Source organism: Peromyscus californicus, unplaced genomic scaffold (genome assembly GCF_007827085.1).
Source record: "Peromyscus californicus insignis strain IS unplaced genomic scaffold, ASM782708v3 Scaffold_11__1_contigs__length_118956290, whole genome shotgun sequence".
In the NCBI taxonomy this organism is placed as follows: Eukaryota; Metazoa; Chordata; class Mammalia; order Rodentia; family Cricetidae; genus Peromyscus; species Peromyscus californicus.
The window spans coordinates 115,832,926-115,846,054 of record NW_026294402.1 but is presented as its reverse complement, the minus strand read 5'-3'; the positions used below and the strand labels follow the sequence as shown (position 1 = coordinate 115,846,054).

General features: G+C 50.0%; 1 protein-coding gene across 9 annotated transcripts in view; it reads left to right on the top strand.

Annotated features, from left to right (window-relative positions):
* The window catches only part of Ulk4 (unc-51 like kinase 4), a 336,112-nt gene that overhangs the window by 20,542 nt on the left and 302,441 nt on the right, over positions 1-13,129 (top strand). For all 9 annotated transcript variants that reach the window (XR_008215107.1, XR_008215108.1, XM_052724642.1 and 6 more), the window contains exons 12-16: positions 2,448-2,541; positions 3,576-3,680; positions 7,453-7,513; positions 9,313-9,494; positions 11,110-11,156. Coding sequence is in view for 7 of the 9 variants with exons in the window: in XM_052724642.1 (XP_052580602.1) it covers positions 2,448-2,541; positions 3,576-3,680; positions 7,453-7,513; positions 9,313-9,494; positions 11,110-11,156 (489 nt within the window). In the remaining 2 variants the exon portion in view is untranslated. The remainder of the gene's footprint in view (positions 1-2,447; positions 2,542-3,575; positions 3,681-7,452; positions 7,514-9,312; positions 9,495-11,109; positions 11,157-13,129) is intronic.

The following is a 13,129-nucleotide window of genomic DNA, read 5'->3' as shown; positions in this document are numbered from 1 at the left end:
GCCACCCGCCACCTTCACTCCACAGGGAACTGCTGCCCGGGGGAGTCTAGGTTTTGTATATATTTTAAAAATTGTCTATTTGGGGTCTGGAGAAATGGATCAGTGGTTAAGAGTACTTGCTGCTCTCCTAGAGGATCCAAGTTCAGTTCCCAGGACTCACATTGGGCAGCTCACAACCATCTGTAACTCCAGCTCCATGGGATGAGACGCCCTCTTCTGGCGTCCTTGGGCACTGTACTCATGTGCATAGACACACATATACATATAATTTTAAAAAGCTGCTTATTCTTTTTGTATTTGTAAATATTAAAATCTTTTCTTTCGGAACTTTATGTTCTGATAAAAATGAATTTAAAATTTCAGAAGTCCAGCCCCCTTATTTGGAAAAGGTTTTATAGAAAGGACGGGCTGTATTCTCCTCTTTTGTTGGAGTCCCCTCCTTCCTTCCTTCCTTCCTTCCTTCCTTCCTTCCTTCCTTTCTTCCCACTGCCTTTCTTCCATCCATGCCGGGTACCACACATGCCAAGCATGCCGGCTATCACACATGCCAGGCATGCCGGCTATCACACATGCCAGGCATGCCGGCTATCACACATGCCAGGCATGCCGGCTATCACACATGCCAGGCATGCCGGCTATCACACATGCCAGGCATGCCGGCTATCACACATGCCAGGCATGCCGGCTATCACACATGCCAGGCATGCCGGCTATCACACATGCCAGGCATGCCGGCTATCACACATGCCAGGCATGCCGGCTATCACACATGCCAGGCATGCCGGCTATCACACATGCCAGGCATGCCGGCTATCACACATGCCAGGCATGCCAGGTACCACACATGCCAGGCATGCCAGGTACCACACATGCCAGGCATGCCGGCTATCACACATGCCAGGCATGCCGGCTACCACACATGCCAGGCATGCCGGCTACCACACATGCCAGGCATGCCGGCTACCACACATGCCAGGCATGCCGGCTGTCACACATGCCAGGCATGCCGGCTGTCACACATGCCAGGCATGCCGGGTACCACACATGCCAGGCATGCCGGGTACCACACATGCCAGGCATGCCGGCTACCACACATGCCAGGCATGCCGGCTACCACACATGCCAGGCATGCCGGCTACCACACATGCCAGGCATGCCGGCTACCACACATGCCAGGCATGCCGGCTACCACACATGCCAGGCATGCCGGCTACCACACATGCCAGGCATGCCGGCTACCACACATGCCAGGCATGCCGGCTACCACACATGCCAGGCATGCCGGCTACCACACATGCCAGGCATGCCGGCTACCACACATGCCAGGCATGCCGGCTACCACACATGCCAGGCATGCCGGCTACCACACATGCCAGGCATGCCGGCTACCACACATGCCAGGCATGCCGGCTACCACACATGCTAAGCAAGAGCACTCCTAGTGAGTGACGCTGCAGCCTGTGTGTTGTGTTTTTCTTGAAATATATTTTATGTGAGGCACAAGCAATATTTATAACCATTGAAATAATTAAACAAGAACAACAACAGCCCAGTTTATCTTTAAGTGATTAGGGGCCAATGTATGGAAAACACTAACATTCAATAGATTTAAGATTTTTCTGGATGTGTAGGTCTCTGTCTTGCTGGTAGAGCGCTTGCTTGGAACACACAAAGTCTGAGGTTCAATCCTCAGTGTCGTAAAAGAAAAAGAAAGCCTTTATAGGAGGATTTTTATTTCATTTGAAACTATAATAATATATTAAAATTTATTCATCTGTTTTGTGCGTATTTGAGTGTAAAGTATGTTAAATTTATTTATATCTATTTTAGGCACTTTAAATTGACTCTTAGAACTGTACAACCTCTAGCATATTTTAGGTTTATAAGTGGACTCCGATAAAGGGGAGAGTGGGAGGCCAGTCAGGGGCTAACAGATGTGTGTCACAGGCACACAAGTGTCATTGTAAATATCATTATTAAGTATGATTAACAGATGCTGATGAAACATTAAACATGTAGCAAATATTACAAAAAGAAAAGACTGTATGTAGCATGCAATCTAGAAATAAGTAGTTGGTTATCCAGAACATGACCCTCAGAGCAGTTACCAGGCTGATGAGATGCTCAGCAGGTGAAGGTGTTGGCCACACAGCTGGAGACCTGAGCTGGGGAGGAGAGACCAGAGTTGGGGGAGATCCAACTGTGCAGAACTGTCCTCCGACCTCCACGAGAGTGAGGCACGTGTACCCACACGCAATAACACTTTTCAAAAGAAGCAGCTACAAAAACAATGGAGTCATTAGACACAAATTAGGCTTCAAGCTTTTTTGTGCTGTGTGCCTGTGCAAGAGGCGTGGAGGCCTCATGCCGCTCTTCCTGCTGGGAGAGGGGGCGGAGGGAGGGCATCGCTTCTGTAACCGTTGATGGAAAGCTGTCCTGTTTTCCAGTTCACGACCCACTCCAAGGACTAGTGCCATGGTGGGATTAAGTCCCGGAGAGGGTGAGGACACCAGCTGGCCACAGACCTCTCCTTTATCCAAGGTGAGCAGCCGTGGGATTTAGGACACATTACAGAAGCTCATCAAACAATTGTAAGTTGACCTGTGAACCCTGCCGTGATGGTGGCACTGACCATGGCCAAGTCCCTGGTAGCTGCCTCGAGGTTTTTTTTTCAGCAGTGAATATATTGAGGTATAATTGACGTGAAATGCAGTTCACCATTTAAAGTGGACGTTTGCTGGGCTTTTACTGGATTCATAGGTTGTGTGAGGTCATCACAATCAATTTGAGAACTTTTTTCATTATCCTGCAAAGAAGCCCTGTAACTGTTGGCTGTCAGCCTTAGTCTCCTCCACTTCTCCTCACCCCTGCTCCATGGGTCTTCTAAGTCTGCCTGTTCTGGACATTTCTTGTAAATGGAATTATAGAGCATATAGTCATTAATTGTTTTATTATTGTGTGTGTGTGTGTGTGTGTATGCATGTGCATTTGTGTGCCTGTGCATGTCCCCACAGACAATGCAGAATATATACATACTAGTGTTTAATTCTTTAGGAGCAAAGTACTTCAGCCAGACCTTTTAAAATACTAGAATTTAATTTCTTCAATATTCAGTAAGACAGAAGTAGTTACGTGTTTTGTGGATGAAGAATGGAGCAGGACCCATCATAAGGAACAAAACTAAGCTAAACCCCACCCAGTGTGAAGTTGCCTTTACCTCACAGTGTGGGAGGTTGGCAGTGCAGCCCTGACCAGCCCAGTGATGAGGGCTGTTGGTGTGACTGGCCAGTCAGCGGTGAGGGCTGTTGGTGTGACTGGCCAGTCAGCAGTGAGGGCTGTTGGTGTGACTGGCCAGTCAGTGGTGAGGGCTGTTGGTGTGACTGGCCAGTGGCTTTCTGAGACGTTTTCATGTATGAAATGGGAACAGCACGCACAGTTCAGGATTTGTGTGATGATCAGCCAGGCTGATAGTGTCTCCATGGCACTTGAAGTTCATCGACACAGCCCGCCCTCCTCAGCAGCTGGCCTGTCACTCTGCATTATAAATTGAAGTGTGACTTTTGTCCTTGTTCCAGATGACATGTGGGCATCTGAGCCAGGGTGCCCTGGAGTCACAGATGAGAGAGCTGATCTACACGGACTCGGATCTTGTGATTACCCCAATTATCGACAACCCCAAGGTGCAGAGAGACTCGAGGATTTGGGGGAGGGTGGGGGAGGGCATGTCAGAACATTCTTGCCTCACTGACTATTTCCTGTCCTGTGTGCCACATGGCCACAGTTGCAGCCCTGCCCTCCCTCAGCTCACACACCTCTGCAGCGGGCACTCTGCAGCTCTCCCTCAGCTCACACACCCCTGCAGTGGGCACTCTGCAGCCCTGCCCTCCCTCAGCTCGCACACCCCTGCAGCGGGCACTCTGCAGCCCTGCCCTCCCTCAGCTCACACACCCCTGCAGTGGGTACTCTGCAGCCCTGCCCTCCCTCAGCTCACACACCCCTGCAGTGGGCACTCTGCAGCCCTCTGCTCTCAGCTCACACACCCCTGCAGTGGGCACTCTGCAGCTCTCTCTCAGCTCACACACCTCTGCAGCAGGCACTCTGCAGCTCTCCCTCAGCTCGCACACCCCTGCAGTGGGCACTCTGCAGCTCTCTCTCAGCTCACACACCTCTGCAGCAGGCACTCTGCAGCTCTCCCTCAGCTCACACACCTCTGCAGCAGGCACTCTGCAGCTCTCTCTCAGCTCGCACACCCCTGCAGTGGGTACTCTGCAGCCCTCTGCTCTCAGCTCGCACACCCCTGCAGTGGGCACTCTGCAGCCCTCTGCTCTCAGCTCGCACACCCCTGCAGTGGGTACTCTGCAGCCCTCTGCTCTCAGCTCACACACCCCTGCAGTGGGTACTCTGCAGCCCTCTGCTCTCAGCTCACACACCCCTGCAGTGGGTACTCTGCAGCCCTCTGCTCTCAGCTCACACACCCCTGCAGTGGGTACTCTGCAGCCCTCTGCTCTCAGCTCACACACCTCTGCAGCAGGCACTCTGCAGCTCTCCCTCAGCTCACACACCTCTGCAGCAGGCACTCTGCAGCTCTCCCTCAGCTCACACACCTCTGCAGCAGGCACTCTGCAGCTCTCCCTCAGCTCACACACCTCTGCAGCAGGCACTCTGCAGCCCTCTGCTCTCAGCTCACACACCCCTGCAGCAGGCACTCTGCAGCCCTCTGCTCTCAGCTCACACACCCCTGCAGTGGGTACTCTGCAGCCCTCTGCTCTCAGCTCACACACCTCTGCAGCAGGCACTCTGCAGCCCTCTGCTCTCAGCTCACACACCCCTGCAGCAGGCACTCTGCAGCCCTCTGCTCTCAGCTCACACACCCCTGCAGTGGGTACTCTGCAGCCCTCTGCTCTCAGCTCACACACCCCTGCAGCGGGCACTCTGCAGCCCTCTGCTCTCAGCTCACACACCCCTGCAGTGGGTACTCTGCAGCCCTCTGCTCTCAGCTCACACACCCCTGCAGTGGGCACTCTGCAGCTCTCTCTCAGCTCACACACCCCTGCAGCGGGCACTCTGCAGCCCTCTGCTCTCAGCTCACACACCCCTGCAGTGGGCACTCTGCAGCTCTCCCTCAGCTCACACACCCCTGCAGTGGGCACTCTGCAGCTCTCCCTCAGCTCGCACACCTCTGCAGTGGGGATTTCTCATCCTGCTTAATCACACTTGTCACTTGCTGAGGAGGGCCACCAACCTCCAGACCCCAGACCTCAGCTCTCAGTCCCACTAGATGCTCAGGTCACTAGGGTGTGGCTGAGCAGGGCTCACTACCTGGGGAAGAGCCGGCAGGTCACACAGACCCGGTCTCTTACATGGTGTCCAGACTGATGGGGGAGACAGTGTGGCCTGGGGTCTCAGCTCCTGGTGTGCTCTCTGCTTCTGTAACAACAGTGTGTTGCTGAGGGTGACCAGGACTCTGTAAAGCATCGTCTCTGTCCGTCACTTTGAATTCCAGCCCCCTACGCTCACCTTCTGCCTCCCGCTCTGTTTTGTCCTTCCTGCTAATTAATTTGTGGAATTTCCAAATTGCTCTTGTGGAGCATGTTGATTTCCTAGGTAGACAGCCTTTGCCTTACATAACCATCTCCCAGAATGGAGTCTCCCATGAGTCAGAGTCTGGCAGAGTCTGGATTCACTAGGCCTGATGTGTAGTGGAGTGTTCTCCAGTGGGCTTTTCAGAGCAGCCTGGGATTCCATTGGCTGTGAGTCTCTTCCTTTATTTCCTTACTCAAGGTTTCTGAGAAATGTTTGGTTTTTAGCCCTGCCCCCCCCCCCCCCCCCCCCCCCCCCCCCCCCCCGCAGGTAGGGTTTCTCTCTGTAGCCCAGGCTGGCCTCAAACTCAGAGATCTGCCTGCCTCTGCCTCCCAAGTGCTAGAATTAAAGGCGTGCACCACCACTGCCTGGCCTTAAACTATTTTTATCTAAACATTTTAAAACTATATTTTAAAAGTTAGTTTTAGACTCAGGGAGAAGGTTCGGGTTCGAGGAGGCCTTGCTTGCTATTACTTTGCCCAGCCTGAGTCTCCTGAGGCCCTTGGGTTAGCAGGCCCAAGTTAATGGCCTCAGTGCTCCCACTGATTCCACACACTGTACCTCTGATGTCCTTTGTCACCCTTGAGCCTCCTCCATATCTTGTAGTCTGTCCCTGTCTGTCACAGCCGGGGACACACTCTGCTGAGTGATGGTCAGGTATTTTGTGGAGTGTTTTTCGTTAAAATTTCTCTGAGCTTTTCTCGTCATTGGAATAACATGAATTACAGCATCAGATTGGAGAGAGACTGTCATTTTATCATTTTTGTCAAGAACACTGTTGGTCGTGAGTGTTAAGGCACACACAGAGTTCTGCAGAAGGCGTGTTCAGCTCTCAAGGTGTAGGGCCCACTGATCTAAACTTCCATTTCTCAAATGAAGTGTGTGATAGACTATTTACATGTTACTATCTTCTGGAATGACTCTTCCCTTCTCAAATACCGCCAAGTCCTGACTGTCCTTTTACACCTCAGTCTGATTTTCTTCCACTGAACCTGTCCACGCCACATCAAGACCTCAGCCCACCTTCCACCCTCCCGCTGACCCTGTCCACGTCACATCAAGACCTCAGCCCACCTTCCACCCTCCCACTGACCATGTCCATGTCACATCAGCCTAACTACTTGCTTCTTTGTTGTTTTTAAGAAATTTTTGTCTATGAAGTTTGTCTATAATTTTGTCCTGCCTGTTTTGAATTGTTGAATATTAAGAATTTTTTTTTTTTTTTTTTTTTTTGAGACAAGGTTTCTCCATGTAGCTTTGCGCCTTTCCTGGATCTCGCTCTATTATAGACCAGGCTGGCCTCGAACTCACAGAGATCCGCCTGGCTCTGTCTCCCGAGTGCTGGGATTAAAGGCGTGCGCCACCACCGCCCGGCTGAATATTAAGAATTTTATTGTTTAATATCTGTTTGCCTTGTTTCCCATTCAGAGTCTCAGATCTCTGACTGCAGGGTCACATGTTTAATGACTTTGCACTCCTTAGGGCAGGACCCAGTAGATACTTTTCAGATGCCCTGATTTCTAATGAGAGGCAGATTAGCCAGTTGGCGGGCAGAGCTCCTGTGAGGCTTTGTCTTAAGATATTGGTTGAAATGGAAAGAAGCAATCTATCTTTATGTCTTTTAATCTCCACTGGCGCTGTTGAATTATTTTCCTTGCCGGTGCTTTGAGATAGGGACTCGCTCTACAGCTTACTCTCAGCCCCCCTGCCTGTACCTCCTGGGGCTGGGGACATTGAGGGTGTCCCACACCTGGCCTGGATCCCTTTGATGACAGTTAAGATTAATATTGTACATTTTTGGCCTTGTTGGTCTGTGGTGCAGGGCAACTGTTGAGTTGAAGAAGTTTCTCAACAGCGTTTTTCCTACCGTAGATAATGAAACAACCTGCAGTCAAGTTTGATCCAAAAATCTTGCACCTACCGGCATATTCTGGTAAGGTTGTGCGGCTCATCAAACCTTTGTAAACAGATGTAAATATGAACTTTATTTACTTGCAAACAGAATATTTGTGTAAAGAATAACTAATTGCCTATTTTCTTGTCAATGCTTTTGGGCTGCACCCTGTACAGTGGAAGTCACCTGCAAATGTGTCTTTGTCAGCTGTTGACTTTCTTCTGGGCCAACGCCCTCTTGCGGGTGGGAAAGCTCCTGGGGTGCTGGGGGAGAGTCTTCTGCCCCGTGAAATGTCTGTCTTGCATGGTGCTGTGTGAGTGCCAACAGTCAGAAGTTTGGGGCTGTGTTTAAGGGATCAGGACAGTAGGGAGCAGGACTGGGTGGCTGACCCCTGTGGGGGCGTGGCTCACCACAGCCAGTGGGGATGGTGTCTGAGTAGAGACCCTTAAAAGCTGTGGTTTGTTTCCCTTCAGCCTATGAATGTCTTACCTGGAGGGAACCTCAGAAATTTAGGTGTACTTTGGTTTTATCTTTTTAGTGGACTAATTCTCCACCTTGACTCGGGCACTCTGTGATTGGAACCAAATTCACAATGAACAGAATAGATGCAGACTTAAAGAAACCAACTTAAAAGTCTGTACAGGTCAAGCTCGTGGATGCAAACCAAGAGTGAGCCCCAAGGAGGGATGTTTTGAGGGACCAAAGTGAAGCAGCACCAAGTGTGGCCAGAACCAAGGACCTTTGCATGAAAACCCAGGGTATCACTCAGTCCTTCCCCTGAGAGTTAGAGAACATTTGTAATGTTTTTGAAAAAGATTTATTATGTATACAGTATTCTGCCTGCTTGTCAGAAGAGGGCTGCCAGATCTCATTACAGATGGCTGTGAGCCACCACGTGGTTACTGGGAACTGAACTCAGGACCTCTGGAAGAGCAGCCAGTGCTCTTAAACGCTGAGCCATCCCTCCAGCCCCACATTTGTAATTTTATAAATGGAGACCAGCCAGAATCGGTGCATTTAGATGCCGTTCCTGGTTGGTCTTTGGTTTGTGTGCAAACCTGGAGGCTGGAGTCCCAGGTTTTGCCAGCCACCCTGCTGACCTGGGTATGTTTAACAGTAATTTTATTAGACTTCTAAAAATGTGTGTAGATGCGTGTGGACATACGTGTGTGTGTGTGTGTGTGTGTGTGTGTGTGTGTGTGTGTGGTTGCACATGTGCAAGCGTGAACACATATGCCTGAGGATGGCTTCCAGTGCTGTCCTTAGACATGCCGTCCTCCTCTTTTGGGACAGGGTCCTCATTTGGTCTGGAGACCTCCAGTCAAGCTAGACTGGCCCCAGGGAGCCCCAGGGAGCCTCCTGTCTCCACCTCCTGAGTGCCAGGGTCACAACCTCCTGAGTGCCAGGGTCACAACCTCCTGAGTGCCAGGGTCACAACCTCCTGAGTGCCAGGATCTCCACTTCCTGAGTGCCAGGGTCACAACCTCCTGAGTGCCAGGGTCACGTGCACGGCATTTTTAGGTGGACTCTGGCATCATGCTCACGTCCTCATGCTTGCAAGGCCTGCTGTCTCCCTAGCTCTCTACAGCTAAAGATGTTACTACTATTACTGTTATTATTATCACTATTATTGTTTTGGCAGTTCACTGACTTAGTTAAGAAGTCTCTCTGGGATGTCTCCTCAGAGTGGGGCTGGGGTTTGGTGTCTTTTCGGTTGACACTGTCATGTGTTTGATCCCTGTCCCAGCTCTGAAGTTCTGTGTTCTTCTGCTTCTCACACAGTGTCTGCTCAGCCCTTTCTATGTTACTCACGCTCCCTCTGCTCCTTCCTTCCACAGTGGATAAGTTGCTGATTTTGAAGGACCAAGACTGGAATGATTTCCTGCAGCAAGTGTGCTCCCAGATCGACTCCAGTGAGAAGAGCACAGGGGTGTCGCGGGCCAAGCTGAACCTCCTGTGCTATCTGTGTGTGGTGGCTACTCACAAGGAGGTGGCCACCAGGCTGCTCCACTCCCCACTGGTAGGTACTGCAGGGTAAAGTGCCTCCCAGGGACCCGCCACCTGCCTCCTGCTGGTGACTTCTGTATTTTTTTTTTTTTTTCGAGACAGGGTTTCTCTGTGTAGTTTTGGTACCTGTCCTGGATCTTGCTCTGTAGACCAGGCTGGCCTCGAACTCATAGAGATCTGCCTCCCAAGTGCTGGGGTTAAAGGTGTGTGCCACCACTGCCCAACCGGCTTTTGTATTTTGAAGACACTAGTACAAGAGCTTGGGGCCTGAGGTTCAGCTCAGTAGTAGAGTGGTTCCTTCGCCTGACCACAGCATGGGGTACTGCCTTCTGGCACTGAGACAATGAAAACAGTAAACCATGGACTAAACAGTTTATTTATTTATTCATTCATCTGTTTGTCTCTCTATCTATTTGTCTGTCTATCTATCATATCTATCTATCTATCTGTCTATTTGTCTGTCTGTCTATCTATCTATATTTTTGTAGTGTTACTAGGGATTGAACCTAGGGCCTTACACAGGCTAGGCAAGTGCTCTACCACTGAGCCACACCCTAGCCTCGTTTCTATTTTGAGCTACTGTTTAAGTTTCCCATGCTTGCATTGAATTCATTCTGTAGCCTAGTCAGGTCTCAAACGTATGTTCCTCCTGCCTCAACTTCCCAAGTAGCTGGGATTATCGGCCTGTGTCACAAGGTCCAGTTGGTTACAATTATAATTTGATTTAATTACAAAAAAAGGTGATTTATTGATATCGTAGATTCATGAAAATTACCCTCAACTCCTTCCTTGAAGCAGTTGTGTAGATGGTGATTTCGAACTGTGGCTTTGTAATATTCCACCTGCCATTTTTGTTCCTTGTTGATTGGGAGCCATTGCACCTGTCTGTAACCAAGAGACAGACCTTCATGCTGCTGTGGGTCACCTGGACAGACAACAGAGTTTCTGATGTATGAAAGGACATAAAACCTCAGAGTCTTCACTTCCTGTTTTCCTGGGAGATTTATTCTTTGGTGGGCCTCATTGGTAACCCCTGGGGATTTGCAGAGTTCCTCAAACCATCCTCTGGGAGGAATGACAGTGACTGGGTGGTGTTTTCTACTGGGCTCCCAAGTTGGCTGAGGAAGTTTCAGTTTATTTTGCTCCTAAGTCCGTATGTGGGTGTCTCTTGGGGGTGGGGAGTCAAATATTAGGGAGTAGTAGGACAAATCAAACATCTTGTTCTTATTTTTTTTTAAGATTGGTTTTTTTTTTTAATTATGTTTGTGTGCGTGTGCATGTGCATGTGTGCGTGTGCGTGTGTGCGCGCGCTTGCGCGCGCGCGCGCCAGATGCTCTTGGAGGCCAGAAGAAGTTGTCAGATTCCCTGGAGCTGAAGTTACAGGTGCTTGTAAGACACTGTGGGTGCTGGGAATTGAACCTGGCTTCTCTGTAAGCGCACATGCTCTTAACTGCTGAGCCATCTCTCCAGTGCCCTGCTATTTATTTTTGTTTGTCTTGTTTGCACGTCTGTCATCTGTCAGATCTCATCTCAGCCATATAAACTCCCTGTTAATTCAGACGTTGCTTTGGATGGATGCCCTGATGAATAAAACTTACATTTTGATGTTTTTCTTTTTTAAATTCTAGTTCCAGTTGCTAATCCAGCATTTGCGAATAGCTCCAAACTGGGATATGTAAGTAACATTCGTATTTTAAAAGACATTCTTGGTGGTCTTATAGCTATTGCCAGACACCCCAGCATGAGCACAGTCCTCAGTCATCCTATGGGAACTTGAGGCGGCCACACGTCCCTCACAGAGCATAGAGAGATGTGAAAGTGGTTCCTGCCTTGTTTTCCCAGTCCCGAGTGGCGCACTCTGCTCTGTAGGCCGTCACTTTCCTGAGTGACCTTCCGGGCTATGCTGCCTCTGTCCCCTGTGCCTTTCCTTCCCCGGGGCAGGAGCTTCCCCATGGTGTCATGGAAATCAACGGGGCTGTCGTAGGGTGCTCACTGTCTAGGGATGCTGCAGACTCCGGCTCTCCTTGCTGGTTGGGACTTGATTACATGATGGAACCATTTCCTGAGTCTTCACTTTCGGGGGAGTTTACGTGGAATACAGAAGTGTAGGGTTGAGACCCCAGATCTGCCCCCTGTGCAGGTCACATTCCCTGCTGAGCCACAGTGTCCTCATCCGCAAGTGGGGGTTGTGTTACCTACTCAGTAGGTCACTGGAGTAAGGCCTGGTTCTGAGTCTGCTCCATGTTATCTGGTCACTGTCACCTTGGAGACTCTCATAAAGGAATGCATGGTTGCTGTGGCTGGCAGAGGTGTGACAATAGTTACTCCTCCATGCTGATGAAATACGAGGGCAAGCACGGGAGTTTGCAAAAAGCTTTGGAGGGAAATGTTTCTGGCATCTCAGCTGCTGTTCTCTGGGATGCTGGGTAACAGCTGAGCGTTTTTTTTTTTGCAGATGTTTTTTTTTTCTGGTCTGGAGCTCCCCCTGCTGACTTGAAAGTGGTTCTATTCTTTTCAAGCACTGTTTAAAAACCTTTTCACTATTTAAATTGAACTTAATTTGTTAAAAAAAAAAGTGTGTTTCAATTTTTTAAAAAAAAAAATTTTTTATGAGGAAGGGTCTTACTGTGTAGCCCAGGCTGACCTTGAACTCTTAGCTTGATGCCTTCTGAGTGCTGGGGTTAGAGGTGTGTGCCACTGTGACCGTCAGGGGAGGCTTTGGATGAAGCGGTGGATGGACAGAGGGCTCTCTACGGCCCTCTTACTTTCTTTCACATGCTGCTTTCAACTTTCCCATTTCCCTCATTTTCCCAAGTTTGTCCTACATACAGGAACACAAGTTTAGTAAGGCGTGTTGTGATTTTATCTGTCTGTTCTCCCCACAACACACGTGTTTTGAATATTATTGACGACTTGAGACCATTTCCCATCTTCTTGCTTCTGCCCCGCCACAGCACTGGGGTACAGGTGTACATATCACCGAGTCTGGCTTTTTACATGGGTGCTGGGGATTTGAACTCAGGTCCTCAAGCTTGCGCAGCATGTGCCCTGACCCACTGAGCTGTCCTCCCCAGTCCCGATCCTGTGTTTAAAGGCTGCTTGCTTCTCAAATACCTGGTGATATTTGGTTCCTAGTTTATGTCATGCGTAAATGATGAGGTTAGTGATTCACTTGTCTCTTCCTCTTATCTGAGTCTGGCCCTCATTCCACAGGCTCTCCTTTGTAGGGGTGGGAGGTGGGTGCCCGGGTGGGGTTTGCTGTCTCTCACAGGCTCACTGAAAGTCCACTTGGCTGAAGGCAGCAAGCCAAGGCCCTCCAGTGGCTTGGTTGGGGTTTCCTCTGGAGCTGGCTCTCTCCTTTGTCAGTTTTCTGTTGCTGTGTGACGACACTGTGACCAAGGCGACTTACCGAAGAGGGAGTTTATGTCACAGGGGTGAGAGTCTATGACCATCGTGGCAAGGATCATGGCACCAAACAGGCAGGTGTGGCAGCAGGAACAGCTGAGAGCTCACATCTTGATCTGCAGTTTGGAGGCAGAGAATACTCACTGGGAGTGGCCTGGACTTTTGAAACCTCAAAGCTCACCCCCAGTGACACACAGCTCCTCCAGTAAGGCCACACCACCTAATCCTTCCTGAACAGTTCCA